Source organism: Chrysoperla carnea, chromosome 1 (genome assembly GCF_905475395.1).
Source record: "Chrysoperla carnea chromosome 1, inChrCarn1.1, whole genome shotgun sequence".
Lineage (NCBI taxonomy): Eukaryota > Metazoa > Arthropoda > Insecta > Neuroptera > Chrysopidae > Chrysoperla > Chrysoperla carnea.
This window is the reverse complement of record NC_058337.1, coordinates 72,626,079-72,648,970: the sequence shown is the minus strand read 5'-3', so window position 1 is coordinate 72,648,970 and position 22,892 is coordinate 72,626,079. Positions and strand designations below refer to the sequence as shown.

The 22,892-nt window shown below is 28.4% G+C and overlaps 2 protein-coding genes across 2 annotated transcripts; one reads left to right on the top strand and one right to left on the bottom strand.

Annotated features, from left to right (window-relative positions):
• Positions 1-6,503: 6,503 nt before the first annotated feature.
• On the top strand, positions 6,504-12,203 carry LOC123304809 (tyrosine--tRNA ligase, cytoplasmic). The gene is made up of 7 exons (XM_044886389.1): positions 6,504-6,593; positions 6,747-7,011; positions 8,167-8,464; positions 10,058-10,198; positions 10,452-10,637; positions 10,696-10,914; positions 11,593-12,203. The coding sequence occupies exons 2-7, from the start codon at positions 6,802-6,804 to the stop codon at positions 12,117-12,119; spliced, it is 1,581 nt and encodes a 526-aa protein (XP_044742324.1). The 5' UTR covers positions 6,504-6,593; positions 6,747-6,801; the 3' UTR covers positions 12,120-12,203.
• Positions 12,204-14,650: 2,447 nt separating this feature from the next.
• LOC123290773 (armadillo repeat-containing protein 2) lies at positions 14,651-22,820 on the bottom strand. The gene is made up of 11 exons (XM_044871097.1): positions 22,532-22,820; positions 22,244-22,473; positions 20,674-21,218; positions 20,497-20,599; positions 20,054-20,226; positions 18,830-19,026; positions 17,744-18,080; positions 17,121-17,355; positions 16,461-16,607; positions 16,003-16,263; positions 14,651-14,886 (listed from the first exon to the last, which is right to left on the bottom strand). The coding sequence occupies exons 1-11, from the start codon at positions 22,813-22,815 to the stop codon at positions 14,651-14,653; spliced, it is 2,748 nt and encodes a 915-aa protein (XP_044727032.1). The 5' UTR covers positions 22,816-22,820.
• Positions 22,821-22,892: the final 72 nt, after the last annotated feature.

Sequence of the window (22,892 nt, the reverse complement as noted above, 5' to 3'; positions counted from 1 at the left end):
TTAAATATTTTTTTGAAGATTAAACAACACTTATTTCAGCTATGTCCACATTGTCCCAAGCAAGGCCCACATTGACATGTTCAGAAGAAATATGATTTTACTCAAAAAATTTCATAAAAATGACCATCCCTTGAATTTTATATTTTATACAAATTGTGCTAGCTAATCGATTAGAAATGCGCACAGATTATTTGTTAATAATTATTGGTTTCAATAAAAATTGAATTTCTGATTAGTCATCTGGTATTAAAATAATAAAACTACCTCCTAAACTTACGCATATGCACAATAGAGAACTCAGTACAAATTGTAAACGGATTATAATTAAAATGCTAGATTAACTGATTTTTTAGTTTAGCTCGTTGAGAATTTTTATATAAGATTTTATAACAATAAAAAAAAAATTTCCGGAGAAAATAGACCAAAATATAAAAGAGAAGTATATTAATATGCTTTTTTCGTCAAAATTTATGATATAAATAAAAGACATTTCAAATAACACATTTTAGGTAAAAGAAAAACTTTTTTTCTAAAACCTTAAATAAGTATTACGACTAATGTACGAGAAAATCTACTTAATTAACCCAGTGAATTATTATGATTTTAAGTTATTTCCGTTCATTATTTTTTTCTCATTCATTATTGTTTTTAAGTGGCTGTATATATTTTTTTAATAATCAGTGTTAAAAAAATAAATTTATTATTTGAAATTAAAATTTTCAACTTTTCTTATTTAAAATCTTAACCTTGTTTTATTATTTAGCCATTGCGTTCAAATGAAGCTTCAAATTTAAAAAAAATTTCTCGATGGAACTTAAATATATTTTCTGCTCTCAAAAAATCCCAATGTCTACTAAATAAATTTTTGTATTACAAATATGTATTAGAACTACTGCGTAGTCATAATCAGTATGAATTAGCTACAGACATAGAAAGAAAATGGACTAAGCAATATCCTCAAGAAATTGACCGCATAGACGGCGAAAATCTGTCTCTTTCTGTAGCATATACATAGAGAATATCAACTGGCCGTCCTATACAATTGTCTCTCTTATAAATTTCAGCTTTTGTATTTACTGTCGTACAGTTAGATAGGAACTAACAGTCCATTCTCTATGTCTGTGGAATTAGCTAATTGTAATCATTTAATCAAAATAAATATTAAGGATGTAAAACTAGATTTGAGAGAGTAGCAACATAAAAAGCACCTATCTAGACGAGTCGGTCGTTGCGTACTTTGTACTGCGCATCAGGCTATCTTTTGTTTTCAAACAATTGAACAATGTCAATTGTTTTCAATCACTTAGACAGCTTGATGCGCAGTACAAAATACGCAACGGTCAATGACTATAAATACTACTGTAGTATTTATATGACTCGGCATGGGAGGTGTCATGTCCTTAATATATATGTTCTTGCATTTAATTATACATGATTATAATAATTACAATCATGTGGATCTATTAAATAGACCCTCAGTTAGACAAATAAATATCAATCAGTAAAAGAAAAAATAAATACTAATAAGATTGTTTAAGTTTGAGAGCGTTCTTTTGTGGAAGTTATTAACATTAAATAAACACATTTTATTTGCTTAAAATCCACTTTATTTAAGATTTTGTCAATCAAAATGTTGTTTATTTAATATTTATTTAATAAATAAATAAAAGGTTTAAAAAAAACAAATTTATTGAAAAAAGGTGAGTAAAAGGTATGTACCTATATTACATTATTGATAATTATAACATGTCAAAGGTGGAGTAGTGTTTAGCCCAGTCGCCTCCGCCTACAGAGTACTACGGTTCGTAGCTAGCATTGTTCTGATTAATTTTCAATTCAATAAGCCATTATTATTTTGAAGATAATGTCATTTTTTTATATAATTGTTTTTAGAACCAAAAGCGACAAATAAGTAAGAGAGCGTGGTGTATTTTATGTTATTTTAATTCCGACCCCATGACAGAAGAGTGATTTATGACATAAGTGGGAAAGGAACTAACATAATTTTTTTTTTTTTGTGAAATGACATGTTCTCCTATTACAAAATCTTATAAAATTTTATTTAACAAATGAACATGTACAACAAAAAAGCAAGCAAACAAAATAAATATTTATTTTATATTTTGTAATAGGCGAATATGTTATAAAAAGTGGGATAAAATATATAACATATTCTCCTGTTACAAAATTTCAAATTTTAGTCTTAACATACAAATTTTAATATTTTGTAATAGGAGAATATGAGTGAGATAAACTATAGACATGTTCTCCTATTAAAAAATGTCATATTTTAGCATATTGATAACCAAGCCATTTTTGTACATTTTTGTAACAGGTGAGCATGATTTTAAAGAGTGAAATTATATTTATGATTATTTAAATTCCCACACACTGACAGAATAGTGATTTATGATATATGTATAACTGACGTTATTTATAGCAAGGGGCGGGTTATATACATAATTTAAACTATAAAAAGAGTGGATAATTTTTAACATAAGGAAAAATTTAATTAATTTAAAAGTAAATGTCAACTATACCAGGATGCGAACCATCGCACCTAGATTTGACAGAGGCAAGTGCTATACCCACACAGCCACCCGTCTTGTTTATAATCATATAATTAACTTAATACTTACCTTTACTAAAAAATGAATTAACTCTTAATTTTGTTCTGAAAGCAAAAATAGGGTAGAAAATTTAAAAAATAAAACAAAATTTTAAATATATATAACTTCTTATAAATACTTTCTAATTCTTATAAATTTCTAATTTTTATATTTTCTACTTTCTAATTCTTATAAATACTACTAATTAAACCATAGAGATATGAAGATAGCGAACGCTTAGTCTATATAAAATCATAAAGTCAATGGTTCATATTCCCTGAGTTGTGCTGGAAAAGCTGGAAACTTTTTATATTATCTCTATGGTTCAACCAAAGACTCGTTCTTGTAAGTACACGTTTATATGTTAGAGACGTTGTTATTTGAATTGCAGTTTGTGTTCTATCTTCTATATCTATATAAAATTAAACGATACGGTTAAATTGATAGAATTAAAAAAGATATCTATTATTCTTTTGATCAAAAGGCAAGAGTATTATTTTTATTAATTTGATATTACTTAACTGGTCTTATTGGTCTTTTCAACGCTGAATAAAGATTCTTGTAAGTAATATATATTATTTCACTGTTCAAATTCAAAAAGATTTTATTTAACCTTTAAAATGGTTTTTGTTATAATTATTTATCTAACCTTCATGGTTTTGTAAGAAATGAGGAAGTTCATAATCGTTTTAAAATTCATATTAATCATTTGTTTTCATATTAATCATTAATGTTTCCCCCCTAACATTAATTTCTTTGACCCTTTTAGTATCTTCAGATGGAAAAGACCCACTCATATATTTTATCTATGGACCCACTATTCGAAACTACATACAAATTTATAGCATTTTATCTTTTATAGATTTGGAGATAATGAAAACTAAAATTATACCCTTAACTTTCCGTTACGGAAAAACAAAGAATTTTACGAACAAATTTTTTTACGAAACATTGTTAATTTTTTTATAAGAAACATTTTTACGTTTAAATTTTTTTCTATTCCTTACGGTTTAAAAGATGAGACCTATGGTTTATTTTGCTGGTTTACGAATTCATAGCCACTTTTTACGTACCTTGAACACGCTATCTCTTTTTTGCTTTTTGAATTATCGCGATGACGTATAGATGGATAAACAGAAATGGTCTAACTCAATAAATTTAATATATTCCTGATTTATTATTACATATTAAACGCGGGACATAATAATTCAAAACTAAATTCACAAAAAATGTACCGTAATATTACAATAAAATAACCATCATATCGAGGAAGAATATTGTAACGATCTACCCCTCGTACGTTCGATACAATAACATGATATATATTTGATATACTTGAACGTTAATTGCAAAAGTACATTATAGTACATAATTATTCCACACAAAATCAATTTACAATTTTGCTTTCCACATGTATTCGTAACTAATATATTTAACAATAATTGACCAGAAACTATTCGTATTGCACTCTTGTATCAACCATCCACAATGACTGTTCATAGTGAATTGAACTGTTTTTTCCACAGCACCCATAACTAGACATTTTAATATATGTCGCTTCTATGGAAGCACGTTCTATTTTTGTTATTCGCACAGCTATCTTAGAAGTCAGACTTATTTGTCTTCTTCTAGAATTGACCTTCACAGCCACCCACGGTATTAAACTCGTTACAATACAGAAAAAATATGTAGAAAACAATAATTTTATAGCACTTAAAAAGAAGCTAAATTCGCTAGGAGGTAATTATCAAAGTGATAATATCAGTACAGTGTTATTAAAGAAAATGTTACCATTGTATTAAATTTTAAGTTGAAAAATTTAGAATGAACAGTTTATAAACAAAGTTTTTACAACTTTCAGACATTTTAAAAGATGGGAGATTCTCAACAGGTTGAGAAAATATTGAAAATGCTAACAATCCCAGATGCTATAAAAGAAATACAAACAATTGATGGTAGTGATAGAGATGAAGTGGCTAATTTTATAGACACTGTTGATGAAATTTTTAAAGTAATTGGCGATATTCATAATTTACCTCAAGGACAAATTTGGTTGAGATTTATACGAAACAAAATAGTTGGGCAAGCTAACCAGCGTCTTAATTTCGAAAATATACCACTTAATTGGATTACTCTAAAAATTAAACTACGTCAATATGCTTTTCTTTAACAAGTTTTGATAAGCCTGGAGAATTCCGCAGTCACATACAAATTAATTCCAAAATGATTATATTTTTTATTTTTTTTTCCTACAATTGTGTCACAATAGGATAATCTTATGGACATATCTAAAATTACGCATGACTCAAAAGAATTTAATTTTTATTTTAGCAAAATTTCTTATTAGTTATTCACATTCCTTAAACAAAATTATACAGGGTGGCTCAGATTTTAATCCAATAAGTTTTGTAAACCATACTACGTATTCCAAAAATAAGAAGAAAAGTTACATGAGCTTGTATATTTTCAAGGTTCTTTTTCGAGATGTATGTTGTTAAAATTAATAAAAATCCCAAGCGCGATTTTATTGAAAAGTACACGATGTATATCAGTTTGGCAACCTACTCGTTAGCCATTTTAAATATATGAAGTAAGAAGAGTTTTTATGGACGTTCTTGGGGATCACAACTGATGAAACTAACCTGCTGTGTTCATGTATACACATACACAACTACTAATACATTGTCCGAAGACTCTTTGTGTTATACATAAGAACGTCCATAAAAACTCTTCTTACTTCAAACATTTTAAATGGCTAACGAGATGGTTAGAATAGCAAAAAAATTCCAAAAAAAAAGACAAAAGTAAAGTTGTTCCACTTAAAAGAATTTTTCTTCTTATTTTATATCTTAAATTGTTTCCTTTTCTTTAATTTTATAAATTTATAATTAGATATATGTATAATTTTAATTAATAAAAAATTATGAAAGAAAACTTCGAAACTTTTTTATATTTTTAAACAGGATGCATTAACTTAAAGGCTCGAAATTCTAAGCAGAAAGTTTTTCAATCTGAATTTCTATTAACATGACAAAGGCTACGTTCTATGAGCAAAGTGCAAAATTGTGGAAAATAAAAGTTATTGTAGTTCATCATCCAACTCCTTACTTCCTTGTAGGAAGCGAACATAGGATAATTTTGAAAGCGAAGGAAGCATTATAATCGCGAAAAATATCTACTTTGAAATATTGAAAGACAATAGATTCGCAAATATTTCATTTGTGTATTCCTGTATATATATTTTAACCAAAAAAATAAAATTAAGCTTGTATACATTCGACAAGATGAATAACTCTGAATAGACACGCATGTATGTTTGAGTATATCGCAAGCATGGCTCAAAAACCATTATTAATTGTAAAATTTTGGATTAAAATATCGAAGGATACTTTTCGTGGCCTAGCTAGAAGTATAGGTAAAGAGGTCTCCAAAAAGTGTTTCTAGGCAGATAAAAACATAAAATTTCGACTTCCTCGGGAAAATTTTACCAAACGGAATTTATATATAAGTAAAATTTGTAGAATGTTATTTTTAATACAGTTCACTATATTTTTATTATTCTTTGAGTAAGTGTAAAATTTACACAGACTTTGGTAATTTAATATTTTGTTGCAATTTTTCGGTAAGATACGAATTTTTTATTCTGTTTTAGGAATGCATGAAACTAAAATAAAGACTCGCGTTGTTTATGCGTTGTGCAAATATGATGACAAAAATTACTAATTTTCGATTACGGTTTTCAGATATAACAATTAATTTTTACTTAAGTCATAATGAGAAATTTTTTTAAAATTTAAAATATTAAGTCTGAAATAAAAAACGAGAAATTGTCTAGTAATTTGGCGAGTCATAATTTGTATTGTTGTTTCCATAAATAATTTAATAATTTTAATTATTGAAAGTGATTGTTATCAAATGTAATAATTACAAGTTATTGACTTCGTGGAATCTCTTTTTCTTTTCATAACCTATAATTTTATAGAGGTATGACGAATTTTGAACGGTGAAATAATATATGATCCTAGAATTAATTATTTAAAATTTTGAATATTTTCATATATTTTTTACAAATATAATTCTATGCGGTAAAATTATTTACAAATTTACTTAAAAAGTTTGTTAATTTTGTTTATTTAGGTTATACCACCATATGGGCATTTCGACCGTTCCGTAGAAAATTACATCAGAAAAAATGAGTGGCGAAAATACTTTAACACCAACCGAAAAATTTAATCTCATAAGTAGAAATTTGCAAGAAGTACTTGGAGAAGATAAATTGAAAGAAATTTTAACTAAAAAAGATTTAAGTTTATATTGGGGGACAGCAACAACGGGCCGCCCCCATGTTGCCTATTTTGTGCCTATGAGTAAAATTGGTGATTTTTTACGAGCAGGATGTGAAGTAAGTTTATTTTTTCTCGACATTTACAAGGAAAGCTATAGTTCAAGCCTGATTTTCTGGCTGATGTCATAAACAACCTTTAAATTGTAGATAGTTTAAAACTATTCCAAATATCGGTAATCTAAAAGACGAGGGCTATACACTCTTTTTCTATGTATTTTTGTATTATTCTGCTCTCAGAATACGTTATGAAACACCCTGAGCGATTGCTTACATATTGAAATAGTAAAATGTTCCTGTATCTCACAGAACAGCATAGGGCTTCTACCATACAAATACAATGATATTATAGAAGTATTCCATGGCGTGTCATTTTTATACCATGCATATATGTAATATCATGCAAGGTATACTAAGTTTAGTCCCAAGTTTGTAACGCTTAAAAATATTAATGCTAGGTGTTCATAAAATCACCTAATTAGTCCATTTTCGGTTGTCTGTCCGTCTGTCTGCCAACACGATAATTCATAAACGAAAAAAGATATCAAGCTGAAATTTTTACAGCGTACTCACGACGTAAAAAGTGAGGTCGAGTTCGTAAATGAGCAACATAGGTCAATTGGGTCTTGACCTATGGGTCCGTAAGACCCATTTTGTAAACTGTTAGAGATAGAACAAAAGTTTAAAAATTTTCCTTATCAAAAAATAAACAACTTTTGTTTGAAATATTTTTTCGTAAACATCACTGTTTACCCGTGGGGGCGCAAATTAGGCGTAAATTGTATAGTATGTATTATATCGGGATATCAGTTACGTATATGTGACATGTATGTATGTGTAATGTGATAGAGTAATCAATACTGTCTATGCATGGTATTTCAACAATTAACTCAGTCGATTGTTTGTTTTAATATGTTTTTATTATCTCGTTCATTAGAGTTATGATGTTTAAAAACTGAGATGAGTATTATTGTTGCTTGAGTGAAATATTTTGATTAAGAACTTTTGTGTAGAATTCGATCAGATTATTAAGAATAAAATATGCTGTAATCTTGTTTAGTTTTTGAGGTTTTGAAGCCTGAAGAAAATTTACTCTAACTTTATATGCGTAATGTGGTTTATATGTACCTATTTTATTATTTTTTGTGTATAAAATGTTTGGGTTGGGATGTACCGAGTCGAATGATCCTCCAATAATGTTTCATATTTTTGTAGGTTACAATACTTTTTGCCGATTTACATGCTTATTTGGATAATATGAAAGCACCATGGGAGTTACTATCTCTTCGTACTGATTACTACGAAGCAGTTATTAAAGCAATGCTAAAATCGATTGGAGTACCATTGGAAAAATTGAAATTTGTTCGTGGTACTGATTACGAATTATCCAAGGAATATACTTTAGATGTTTACAAATTAAGTTCTTTAATCACTGAACACGATGCTAAAAAAGCTGGTGCTGAAGTTGTAAAACAGGTTGATCATCCGTTACTAAGTGGCTTATTATATCCAGGTAATGTATTAAGCTTAAATTAAAACTATTGTCACGTACAGTTATCTATCAAACAATATAAAAAAGACGATTATATTATCATGAAAATAAGACTCTTTTCTAATCACCAACTTTGGTTTGAAAAAAAAAAACCGGTTCTGATCGATCATAATCTGTCAATAAAACGAAAATATTTAATTCGTCGACACGTAATAATATATTGCCAAATTCCAGTCGCAGGTAAAAATAGTAGATTTTTACCCAAAATAACTTTATTTTGATCTTGTAGCTGAAGCTAATATCAAACTGAATTGGAATTTGGTCAATTGTGAGTTGAACACACAAACAAAAGGTTCCGTACCATCATACAATATATAAAACTATTTATTTTTTATTAATTATCCATTAAAATTACACTTTGAAGGTTACAAAAATTCCCATAGAGCTAAAAATTGGTATGAATGTTCAGAATAATATTATAAATGAATTGTGAAAAGCCCCCATCAATCCCCCTTGTGCAAAAAAATTTCTTGAGGGGGGCAGTTTGCAAAAATTGGTTTTTCGGGTTTTTCAGCAAAACGGCGAGTTTAACAGCAGTTAATCAGAAATTGTAGATCATTCAATTTGCTACAAAATATGTCTCCGCACCTTTTTTCATAAGTGCTGCCATTTTGGTGATATAAAAATTATTTTATTCGTTGAACCGTTATACGAATAAAAATATGAGTCCCTATTTCTTATACATACAAATTTTAAATTTTTTAGAATATAAATCAACGCCAAGAACTCCGTCCCTATTTTTATTTAGTAGCATGGTCTGAGTAACATCTGTCTTCCATTCTTTTGTCAGCATGGTGATGCTCGTATACCTGCCTCGTTTCAAAGGTCTCATACTCCACAAAATACTGTTAGTCGTAAGTATTGAAAGAGGTGGTGAATTTTCGGAGTACCTGAAAGACCAGACATCTATAAAAATTCATGTGCAGTGTCGAAAAAATTATAGTCGAAAGAGTAGCATTGATGCTGTGAAAAGACAGCGCCAAGAAGAAGAAGCTGGTTCATCAAAAATAAGTCCTCATATTTTTACTCGTATAACGGTTCAAAAATGTATTACGAAAAAAATTATTTGTTCAATTCTTTGAACCGCTATATCACGTAAATGGCAATACTTATGAAAAAAGGTGCAGAGACACTTTTGATAAGGAATCGGACAATCTATAATTTTTGTCTGAACTATTTTTGCTGTAAAACTCATCGTTTTGCTGAAAAACGCGAAAAGCCTATTTTTGCAAACTTCCCCCCTCAATAAAATTTTTTGCACAAGAGGGATTGATGGGGCCTTTTCACAATTCATTTATAATAATATTCTGAACATTCATACCAATTTTTAGCTCTATGGGAATTTTTGTAACCTTACTTATATTTTATGGACTAATTTGACTGGATAATAAATACATTTGACCGGTTTTTTATTATACAATACTATTCATGCTTTTGTCACAGCTTACTGTTATAGAAAACATTAAAAAATATAAAAAATTTGGGAAAATCTTCTGATGGTTAAGATAGAGATGAAATATTACCTTTAATTGTACTCTAGTTGTTGTTTTATAGGTTTACAAGCATTGGATGAAGAATATTTAAAGGTGGATGCCCAATTTGGTGGTATTGACCAAAGGAAAATTTTTACATTTGCTGAAAAATATTTACCGCAATTAGGATACCAAAAACGAATTCATTTAATGAATCCCATGGGTTAGTAAGGAATTTAAATATTTGTTTTAATCGAAGTTTTTATAATGGCCCTATATTATGAGTTAACTTCAAAACGTAGCAAAATATGTTATTTTAATGATTTTTTGCTCGTTTGGAGCAATTTGTCTGGAAGTTGTCATTAAAAATTATCAAATAATTGAGTTAAAAAATTATTTATGATTGAACCTACCAGCTATTATTTTATTTTGATAAATTATATTTTGTTATTAATTAAATGAATTGATATATATAGTTCCGGGATTAACTGGTGGAAAAATGAGTTCATCAGAAGAAGATAGTAAAATTGATTTACTTGACGCACCAGCTGTTGTTAAAAAGAAATTAAAAAAAGCATTCTGTGAACCAGGAAATATTCAAGATAATGGAGTTTTAGCTTTTGTTAAGCATGTACTTTTACCAATTTATAAAAGTGAAAAAGGTAAGATTATTTATTATTTTTAGATTGAGAATATCAGTTAATTTTATATACTTTTTAGGATTTGTCATACCACGAAATGAAAAAAATGGTGGTGATATTACATATCAAACTTATGAGGAATTAGAACAAGCTTTTGCAAAGCAAGATTTACATCCAGCTGATTTGAAAGGAGCTGTAGAAATATATATTAACCAATTATTAGAACCAATTAGGAAAACATTTGAGGAACCAAAATTGAAGAAATTAGCTGAAAGTGCTTATCCAACGAAAAAAACAAGTAATATTTATTTTAATTTTAATTGGGAAAATTTTAAATTGGAAAAATTGTTAGACACATTTAAAATTCAAATTCTTGTATCTTTTATTAGAAATATTTTCTGTAAGTTTATAGTATGACAAGTAACAAATTTGGAAATAGAACAACAGTATTTAATAATCTAATTCAATGGTTAAAAATTTTCTTTTAATCTCTTTAGAGGGGGCTAGGACACGTTATTTGTTCAATGCCAAATGTTCATATTTGCGACTCTTAACATATCAGTACTGTTCTGTGTATCTCCATGAGTTAGTCCCACATTTTGTAACTTTTGAGGATGATTGCACGTAGCGGCATGTTTTAAAAGTTCGTTTCCCTAGCGATTAATTTTGTTGTAAGCCTAGTCACATACAACACAAAATAACGACTGAGGCAACGCAACACTACTTAAAATTACTTTTCGATTGTAATGTCCATCTATGTTATGGGTAAACATTTCGTTATGCGTTTTTAAGCCTAATCGCATAAAATACAGAATAACGGCTGCGCAACGCCACAGGCACTACTTAAAATTGCTTTTGTAAAAAAATTGTTAAAAATAATTACTTATCGATTGAAATGTCTATGTATGTTATGGGTAAACATCTCGTTATGATTGTTCCAAAAATTTTGAGATTAATAGTTATTTGAATTTTACAGAACAAGAAGCTGTGGCCGATGTTATAACACCATCGAAATTGGATATACGAATAGGTAAAATCGTTGAAGTATCAAAACATCCGGAAGCTGATAGTTTGTACGTAGAAAAAATTGACCTGGGCGAAGAACAACCACGTACAATTGTTAGTGGCTTAGTAAATTATGTACCAATTGAAGAAATGCAAGATCGTATGGTACTTGTCCTGTGTAATTTAAAAGCTGCAAAAATGCGTGGAATTGAATCACAAGGTATGGTATTATGTGCAAGTCAAGAGGAACCGAAAGCTGTTGAGCCATTACAACCACCAGCAAATGCTAAACCTGGTGAACGTGTTATTGTTGAAAATTATCAGGATGGTGAACCTGATGCTGTACTGAATCCAAAGAAAAAAGTATGGGAGAAATTGCAAGTCGATTTAAAAACTAGTAGTGATTTAATTGCACAATGGCAGGGAAATAATTTAATCACTTTAAGTGATGGTGGTTTAATTACTTGCAAATCACTTAAAAATGTTCCAATTAAATAAATCACAAGTGCTTGTCTTCTGTGTCTTTGTACTTTTATTTAACTTTAATATATTTTTATTACAAAAAATGCATTTTAATTAATAGATCATTAATAATGATTAATAAATAAATAATTTAAATATTCATAAATTTGTTTTAATAAATTTGTAAATCTCTCTTCTAGAAAAATCTTTATTTTAAGTTATATTACACGGGTTAGTTATTCAGAAAGGCAGGGACATGGAGATAGACTGAGCATTCGAATTATGGCATAAGAGGCCATAACAGAAAAAGGCACCCTTTGAACACCTTAAAATTATTTTTAAAAAAGTAGCTGAAAAACATGTAAAAGAACACGTTATGCCCGCCAGTCTAGTAAAAATTTTTCGTTCTTATATTAATTATATAGTATTTTAAATTAAGCAATAAAAAAATTTTTTTTCCAAAACACCTACTTGAAATTTCTAGTTTGGAGGGCGTAACATGTTTTTCAGCCATTTTCACTTTATAATTTTAAGATACACGAATGGGTGCCTTTTTCTGTTATGGGCTCTTATACCATTAGCAATATTGAGCACGCTATCCAAAAAAGGAATCACTGGTTCTAAAATTTTTGATAGCCTTAAATTTAGCTTGTTTAAGTATTCCAATCTCCATTTTTTTTTACTTAGAGGACAATTTTTTATCGTCATTGTACGATGTCTACTGTGTAACGACTATGGTATATATCGATACGTCATACCAACAAGAAATTAAACTATCAATTTTAAATAAACAACTAAGCATAAAAATCTATTAAATTTGGTCAAATTTTTAAAATATAAGTTTATGTAATTATAAATTTTTGAGATGATCAGCAAAAGAATATGAACAAGCAGGTAAAATATGAATCGATTTGAATGCCTCCAAATTTTGGTTGGACTATGTGTTCAGCCAGTTAACTATGTAGTTCACGTATTTAGGTTTATGTTCTGTAGATGTTCTGTTTTGTTATGCTCAACCATTTATTTCGATTCTATCGAAAATAGGCATTCAAAGACTGGCTTAGTAATTTGTAGGAGAAGGAGAGAAGAATCTGTGATACTATTGGTATCGGAATAAGATCTGTAAAGCTCTTCTATGGACTCATGTACATTATAGTTAAATTTGCTTTATGTGGATTAAAAGACTTCATTTACACGTTATTTCCTACAGAACAGAAGTTAGTAGACCAGTTTATTATTAACTATCGTTTAGGAGAATCCATGTAAATATGGCATTTCATTTTTCTGCTGCTTAGTGATCTTCTCCAAAAATTATAGTTTTCACCACTTTCAATTTTTAATAATTGCCCGAATCAACGTAAATCTTTGATAATTGTTTTGAGGGAACATTATAATTTAGGCACAAGTACACTACAGTTTCAGTGCATTACAGTTTCGACATACAAATATGTGAGATCACTTTACGTTCACTTTTGGCATGTGTACTTAACTTCTGCATTTTTAACGGGTTTCTGTAGAATAGACAGACTAGACCAGTTCGTAAGCGAAAATATGTATATGTTGTTATTTGGGGAGTTTAAAAATTTCAAAACTCCCCCTAAATTATAGAAAATATTCACAGAAACAAAATTACCAAGACAAAAGTTGTACGATTTTGTTTGTGCAATATAAACGTACTCGTACAAATTTTCTCATTAATTTCATGCGAAATTCTGTGATATATAATCAAAAACTGAATAAGTAAACATTTTAAAAATCGGCTTGATCTTGAAATGATCTTCATGATCAAAGTTAAGGTCAAATCCAAGGCCACCATTAAATTGTACGACCGAAATATTTCAACTTTTGTCATTTTTTTAAATCAATATTTTCTAAAGTTCAGGGTTGATCTCGAACTTTTTGAACACTCTGCATAGTCACGGCTCTAAACCATAATCAAGTTACAGAGCTCAACCTTGAAAAAAGCAAAGTACGTTTTTAAAGCACACAGTTTAATTTAACTGTTTCGATATTTTAATTCTGCTTTAAAATAACTTATATTTAACAAAATTATAAATTCGAATAAATTAAATTGTACTACTAGACTTGAAAACGCACTTTGAAGTTCTCAAGCTTGGCCTTTAAAATGTACATCTATAATTATATTAGCTTAACCCATAGTGTATTTGCACCTTAATAATAAACGGTAAATAATAGAAATATTTGACATTATAAAATTAGAACAATGAGTATTTTCCTTTAAGTTTTGTGCTATATGATTGTTTTACGTGATAAAATATTTAATTAGCAAATTTACAAACAAAATTGGCTGCATTCATCAAAGATGAAAGTGACCTAAATTTCATTTCATAAAAGGCAACAATGGTATTTGATTGTTTTCGACAATATAATACTAAAAACATCAAAAAATTTAATGACAATAAATATTAATTCAAAAATTTCGAATGTGTTTTTAGTACACAATGACTTTTATCAATTCAAATTTTGATTAATTTTAAAACAAGCGGACCAGCCGTCACGTTTTCAAAATAAATTCCAATAATTTTATTAAATTTAATTTTTATCCTTCAAGTGTTTGAATTCATTTCTAGTGGAATGTAAACATCATCATCGTCATCATTTGGTGTTGTGTTACGACAGTCCAACATCTCTAAAGAATTGTTATCTAAAAAGTTTTCAATTTTTTCCAGTAGGTTTGTACCAACCGTAGCAAATTCTTCCCATAAAATATAATCTTCAGAAGTTAATATATCACTTATGTCTGTTGCATTATCTTCAGTTATACCAAAAATTCGTTCCTCATCTAGAAATACATACTATGAATGTAAATATTATAGTTTCAAATAACTGTATCTCTGCGAAAAATCATCGATTTTAGAACCTCAATAACTTATTTGAAAACTTGTACTTTCGGTTTTGAAATATATTGCTCAAAAATTGTTATTATTTCTTGCTGCTTTGCACGGAGGGTTGAAAGCGTGAGAAATGTTTTTCTTAAATTTTATATAAAGTTTAGAAACGTATTATTTATATAATGGTTATCGCTGTCGGGCTTATATGTATATGCACAAAAGATAATGTTTGTTGAATGATTTTCAGTCTATAGTACTAAAACTTATGTTAATTCTCGTATTGCTAAGGAGTTCGATAAATGTCTGCTGAACATTCTGAGAAATCGATTTATTATGACTGATTCCTTCCACATTGTGTAATCTTATTGTTCACGTTGATAAAATAGATTTGTATTAAATGTAGAATGACAGTGTTGTTATAAGATAAGAATATGTCTAAGCAGCCATTATTACATCGTGGACCTTGGGTATTATGCCAAATACAGTTGTGTGATACGCTTATATTTCATTTAATACCATTTTTGAGTATTAAATGAAATATAAGTTTCAAAAATTCAACATGAAAGCATGAAACATTTGAAATAGTTACGGAGTGGGAGTGGAGGTAAAAACGAAAATCTTGTTACAATTTCACTCATCTATTATTTTTTAACCTAGCGTATACTCGCAGTTGCACTCATAATTATTGATAACTGGGAGTTTCAACTCGCCACCTGGAGATAATAATTCGTACTGATTAAAATCAGAAGAAGACCCGAATTCAGTAGTTACAATTTCGACTACCAGATGGCAATACTTGTACTTATCATTTTTTAAGGCCAATAAAAATATTCAAATTCAAAACAGATAAATTCCGCCAACTTGCGATAAAAATTTATACTATTAAACAGGAAGTAGACCGCCTTTTCGATAGTTCTAATTTGAATCACCTGATACTTACGATTTTAAATTAACTTAAAAAAAATTTTGATCAAAGAACGGAGAAAAGAACGGTCTAACAAGGAAACTTAACTTTTTTAAAGCTGTAAAACGCTAATATAAAATAAGTATTAATTTTAAAATTTTACCTAGATAATCAGCAAGTAAGCCTAGCAATTGATTTACATCGAATTCATCAATAATGAAACAAATATTCGTTGTATCAATACAATAATTCCATATCACTTGGCATATTAAAGTACTTAATGACCAATCAATTTCACCATATTGTGATAGTAATTTTATTAATTTTGTTATTCCTCTTTCTGTTTTAAATATCATACGTGTTGCATCATCTGCCATCATATTTATAAACACACCAATTGTTGTTTTTAATAAATCAAGATCCTCTGAAAAATTTAAAAATTCTTTAATTTTGTAAATTAAAAAATTTTGCCCTTTTATCAAATCTTACTGAAATTAATTCTCGATAAAATTTTAAGGCACCAAATCAAATAAAAAGCTATTTGTGGCTAATAATACAAAATTATTCAAATTTTCCTGGAGGTAATTTTTGTAAGATTTGTTTGATTTAATTAATTTTTACCTTTATCGAGAAAACTAATCAATTTTTCTACCGTATTATTTTCAATGATAAATTCACGTGATATTTTTGAACGTGTTAAATTTCCTAATACACGTATTGCTTCTGTTATACATTCAGTATTTTCTGAATTTAAAACTTTACATAATTCTGTAAAATAAATAATAAATTATTAATTAGTTGGTGGCTCTTGGATTTTTTAAAACATTCATAAGTATAGTGCAGGTGGCGTATGCTTAAGCCCGACAACCTTTTTTTGCAAAAATTCTTGTAAATGGGACATTCTTGTTCTCGAACACCAATTACTGTTTGTAGATGGCTTTTGAAATTTATTAAAATTATTCAATACAGCCTCACTTATTATGTCCTGAACACGCTATAAAAATTTCAGCTTGATATCTCTTTTCGATCTTGAGTTATCGTGTCGACAGACAGACAGGCAGACAACCGAAAATGGACTAATTAGGTGATTTTATGAGCACCTATACCAAAATTTTGTTGGTAGCATCAATATTCTTAAGCGTTACAAACCTGGGACTAAACTTTGTATACCTTGATATATTTCATATATACATGGTATAAAACCTTGAGAAGCTAAGATTTAAAAAGTTCACAGAATATTTACATGTAAATTTTAATACTAGTTTTGAACTACAAATTTACCTGTGCATAAATCTGCTTGTTTACGATAAAATACATTCACCTCAATATCCGTAGTAAAATAATATGATAAATTATTTAATGTACTTAAAATTGATAAGATTAGCTCATCACTTTCCTTGACTGTTTTTCGTTGCAACAATGTTATGAATATATCTATTAATCCAGCGCCATACATTGTTAATAATTCATGACCAACATCTGAATTCATTGAAATGTTTGCGATAATTCGTATCATCTGGAATATACACAATTATATTTCTTAAAAACTGTGAAAATCTTCTGGTTTTATGCATTTTAAAAAAGTAGCTTTGGTATAGATGTGTAGGAATTTTTATTTAAATGAAGTAGGAATAAACTGTATTAGTTCTCAAAAAACATCGTACACGGATTAATTATTCTCGCATTCTGTTCAGCCCAGAATTTTTTCAAGGAGACAATCTTCATTAATAATTTCGTTCAAATTTAATTTTGTAAAAAGTGGATTTTTCCATGAAATTTTAACTTACAATTTTGAAATAGGAAATGCTAAATTTTGTTTTTTTTTGTAATATCTCAATGATTTCTAAATCATTTTATAAAAACAAACGTATAAAATTAATAGATAATGGTCTAGACAATCTTACCTTAATAATAACATCTTCAATAGATCCAGTTGAACCTTGATCCTTTGAATTATTATATGATTCGGAATCAGATGTTAAATTATTATTTTCAATAATTTTTAAATCTTTTGTTGTATAAATTTTAATAACATTTATTAAACTACTCATTGAATTGCGTGCATTATAAAATTTATATCGTGAATAATCAAATCTTGCAACAAGATTTCCTAATGTATATCCCAGACGTACGATCATGTCCTGTTTGCCAGGATACTTTTCAAATAATTGTACGAATACAACAAAAATGTTATCAAAATCGGCAATTATCTCACAGCAATGTTCATCAGTTGAAATAACACTGAAAAATTATTAATAATCGAATTATTAAACGATAAATTTAGTGTAGATGCTTTTCCGGTTACGTATGCCAGCGCCAAAGTACTATAAGTTTTGAAATTTAGGGCACATGTTACTCACTGCACACTTAACCTGCATAATACTAAGTCAGCTTAAAAGAGCATTTACTTAAATTTGCTCACCATGAGCTTGCTTAAAAGAGCCTATATACAAGTACCTTTGAATAAGTTTTAATAGGAATGATTCCAATAAAAAAAATTTTTGCGATTTAAATTCAGTCTTTAGTAGTAAATGACTACTGAAACTATTAGTAATCAATTAGAAAATCAAAATATTTTTTCTAATTGAAAACGCTTTCATTTTGATAAGGCGCGAATATATTTTTAATAGGCTGTGATTTTAGGAAATTAGGGCCAGTCGTTTGTAAGAAGAACTACAACTACTAGCGTTTTTTATTTTTTATTTTTATTTTGTAAAGCATTCTTTTGATGGACCGGATCGCAAAATCTAACCGATAAATAGGGAATTTACAGAGGGTGATTTCCGAGAATGTTGCTCATAACCATATAGATGTGTATTTCATTTTTTCGAATCAAAATTTTGAATTGATTTTAACAGAATTAATTTTACTATCACACGTCGAAACAATATTATATTAAGCAAGAATAAACAAATCTCGCATGAAATTCTTAATTTTTTCTAACAATTTTGAGGTATACCGGGCTACTATATTTATTTGGATAAATTTACCTTAATATTCTTGAAATATTACTAATAATATCAACATCAGTCGTAAATAATTCTGTAGATGAACATAATTCAGACACAGCACCACTTGTTACAAATGCATCATAAATATTTTCATGATTTGCCAAATTTCGTAAAGCACCAGTTATTTGGAATAAGACATGATTCAATTGTTCAGGTGCTTGAACCTTTTCAATTCTCTACAAATTTAATTTAATTATTAATTTTCAAATTGGTTATACAGTATTAGTTGTGTGCACAATGGAATTTAGGGCCGCGGGTTAAAATATTTATGATTTTAAATATTTTTTTTATATTATTAATATGAGTTTTCACACAAACATTTTATCATTTATGTAATAATATTGCTTTTATGTAGGCAATATTATTACATACTTCTTAAAATTTTTGACTGAAAACTCTATAATTATATATATAAATAGCATAATTTTCCACGATAAGCGTCACGAGGGGGTAAACCAGATGCCTCAATGGTAATAAATTATGCCTCCGGTGTCTCGGTGTCTCCCCGATATCATTATATTATCTTCCATATCATTATATTTCGAAACGTATAAAGAGAAAAAAAACACAAAGAAAACCGACTTCAAAAGAAAATTTTTTCCAAAACAAATTAAAATGCATTAAAAAGTAAAAAAATAACGATAATATAATGTAGTTAAAATTATTATTTTTGGAGTCGGTGTCAGCCAAAGAAACAACTCTGACAGAACAGTTTGCTACATTAGCTTGGCTGACACCGACTCCAAAAGTGCATTTTAATTTGTTTTGGAAAAATTTTTCTTTTGAAGTTTTTCTTTTTGGTTTGGTTTTCTTTTTGTTAAAAGGTTTTTTATTTTGTGATTTTTAGTGAACCTGAAGTGCACTAACTAATTTATCACTAAAAAAAGAATCATCGAAATCAGTTGGAGTGATATAGAGTTATTCATCCTCTTGTCGTGCATACTTAATGCAAATTTAAGACTTTGATGATTTTCTCATGGATATAGTTATCAGAACTCGACCAAAATGAAATGGGACCACACGGGAAGCACTAGCTTTCAAATAGATAAATAATTATCAAAATCGGTTCACCCAGTCAAAAGTTCTGCGGTAACGAACACACACACACAAAAAAAAAATTCGAATTTATAACCTCCTCCTTTTTTGTTTAAGTCGGTTAAAAATGTAGGAACAGTTATTCCGTAGACAAATATAATAATTTACCGTATTATTTATAATTTTAATATGTAAAACGATTAATTGTAATATTCCTTGTTCCAAAATAACTTTTAATAGACGAGTATTCATTGTTAAAAATTTAATAGCACCATATCCATAAATTAATGCTTCAGTATCTTCAATTGGGCTTGCAGATCCCAATGATTCCAAAAAAAGATCTGAAAGGGTTTAAATGTTCATTTTTTTTCTATTATCATTATAAATCACGATATACTATAAAGGTAGTTTTATTAGCTACAATGAATCCTTGGAATTTAATACATATTTGATTGGTTAAATTGTATATGGTAATCTGTTTGAGATCTTTTGAGTCTTTGAATATTTACGAACGAGAGTATGATTTTTTGTTGAATTGAACACTTCTGTGTTAATAAAAAAATTCTATAACTACCACCATAGCAAATCGAGTAATAATAAGTAACTTATACCTAAAGTATTATCTTCTAGAAATAAAGAATCATTTCGATCATCTCTAGCAATCTTAAAAACTAATTTACAAACTCCAACTAAATTGCTTCCTGTAACTTTTATCTATAAAAAATACAAGAAAATGTTATTAAATATTCCTATTATTTTTAATATTTCATTATTAAAAACATCCATACCGCTAAAATAATTCTTGCTATATTCAATAAAATTTTCTCATTATTACTCTCAACATATTTATATAAACATTTTAAAATACTTAATTTCAATTTTGAACCAACTTTTTTACCACCACTTATGTAACCTTCAAGTTTCAAACAATCATACAATAATCTTAAATATTTGATCAGCTCATCACATGTAATGGTTAAATCAGAAAGCTTATCCAGAATTTCATTGATTGATGCATAACTATTATTGAATTCATCAAAAAGTAAATTCGTTGCAGCACTTGGTGCTTTTGGATTATTTGGATATGAATCAAAACGCCGTTTTGTGAATAAATTCGCTGAGTCGTATATGATTTGTTTATTTGAAAATATATTATCCAAATTTCGTGGTTCTAAAATTAATGCGTCTGTGTGACTGGTTTTTTTCACGGTGATGCCATTGCTATTGGCAATTGATGTTGAGCTAGTATATTCTGTAGTTTCGTTTGGACTACTGTATGCATTTCGGCGCGCTGGTTTTGGTGTTTCAATAATATTTTCATGTTCTTCAGGCACTAAAATTATAGATAAAATATATGGTGTAATAATTTAAAAAAATGCATGCGTCTTAAATAAGAAATGAATTTACAAATTTATATGCAAATTTTAAGTTTTATTATATAAATTTTAAATTAAATCTGTTTTTGAAACACAGTTATATGTTGAGGTGTAGTAAACTGAAGGTGAGTAGAAAAAGATTGTGCCATTAAACATTACATTGTAATAAGACAATCCTCCTCGACTTACATTCAGTGTATAAGTAGGTTTCAAAAATGACAAACAAGTTGCCTCGGTGTAGTATTCTAAGTGTATGTATAAAAGAATAATATTAAATGTTAGCTACACCTTTAGATTATAAAATGTAGTAAAACTAGAGTATTAAATTTTAACACTTAACCTTAATGATTTTGGTCTAATGGACTAATTGTAAGGCATATTTTAAAGAGAACTGGCTTCTTTCTTGTTTTTAAACTAGCCTTGCGAATGCAACTTGTTTAGAATTTTTTTAAACTTCTAAGCAAAGAAAATAAGCAAATGGAGAAATTCTCTCTAGAATAAAACTGCCATATACTAACACTGTTGTTGAAGGTAAAATCCTTCTTTCGAAAGTAACTGAAACAGTGTTATTAACTATTCAATTTAACATTGGATACTTTAAATTTTGATTGGGTTTCGGTTTTGAGAATTTTGTGAATATTTCTCATCTATTCTAATCAGGATAATTACATAGTCTCTTAAATTAATCCCCAGACCTTTTTCATTACTCTTTTAGAGTACGGGATTACATAATTACATATCAGCGCCCGATCTAAATATAATTAATTTATCGTCCAAATTTTTATATATTCTAATTTACAAATATAACCATAGCATATTCAATTATGACGTGTGATAGAATATAAAATGCTCTTTAATTTACGAATATTTTTTTTAATTTTCAATTTTGAAATAAAATAAGCGTGTCGTATTTTGTTTGTATATGAAAATACAATAAAAATAATATCAAGCCCGCATGCGTAATAGTGAAATGAAAACTTACATTTTTCCAAAGAATTTGTGGAACGAAATGGAAATTTATTAAATGGCTTAAAGCATGCATCAATAGATGGTAGTTTAATTTTAGCCAACGGTATATCCGCTGTAGCCACTTGAAATATTTCCGATTGCTTCTTTTGTTTTTGTACATCTTTAATAGGATCTACAACATCTGGAGGCTTAAGAGGTGTACTAGGAACTACATCAGAATTTTCGAATTGTAGGTATCTTAAACTAAAAAAAAAAAGTTGATTTAAAAATTGTTATTCCTGTAAAATCCCTTTTGTCTTACCTAAAGGAACTTGGTGGTCGTGCAGCTTTTGAATTACGTCCAAAGAGAATTCGTTGACTATCTTTAGGTGTAAATGGGCGTTGTGTGTTTACAGGTTTAATCACACTCGTTGAGCTATCTGAAGGTGGTAATTTCTCATTATTTGATGTTAAGTTTCCTTTAATAATTTGTTCACGTGCTTCACGAATAATTTCCGCACTTGTTTTCTTTGCCGTAGGATTATTGTTACACGGTTTGTACACCGGCAACGTTAACTTTTTAGAATAAGAATTTTTAAAATCCATTTTTAACAATCTCCATCCAAAAAAAACTCATACGAACACATAAATTTTCGGTCTAACGAAAATTTTTAACACCGTAG

What these genes read in the sequence shown, in the direction of transcription:
- LOC123290773 (XM_044871097.1), bottom strand. Translation starts at nt 22,815, where the DNA reads ATGGATTTTAAAAATTCTTATTCTAAAAAGTTAACGTTGCCGGTGTAC. An exon ending in TAGCAAGAATTATTTTAGCG is followed by an intron (nt 20,600 to 20,673) that starts GTATGGATGTTT and finishes TATTTTTTATAG; the next exon opens with ATAAAAGTTACAGGAAGCAA. An exon ending in ACAAGCAGATTTATGCACAG is followed by an intron (nt 16,608 to 17,120) that starts GTAAATTTGTAG and finishes TTTATTTTACAG; the next exon opens with AATTATGTAAAGTTTTAAAT.
- LOC123304809 (XM_044886389.1), top strand. Translation starts at nt 6,802, where the DNA reads ATGAGTGGCGAAAATACTTTAACACCAACCGAAAAATTTAATCTCATA. An exon ending in AATTTATAAAAGTGAAAAAG is followed by an intron (nt 10,638 to 10,695) that starts GTAAGATTATTT and finishes TATACTTTTTAG; the next exon opens with GATTTGTCATACCACGAAAT. An exon ending in TTATCCAACGAAAAAAACAA is followed by an intron (nt 10,915 to 11,592) that starts GTAATATTTATT and finishes TGAATTTTACAG; the next exon opens with AACAAGAAGCTGTGGCCGAT.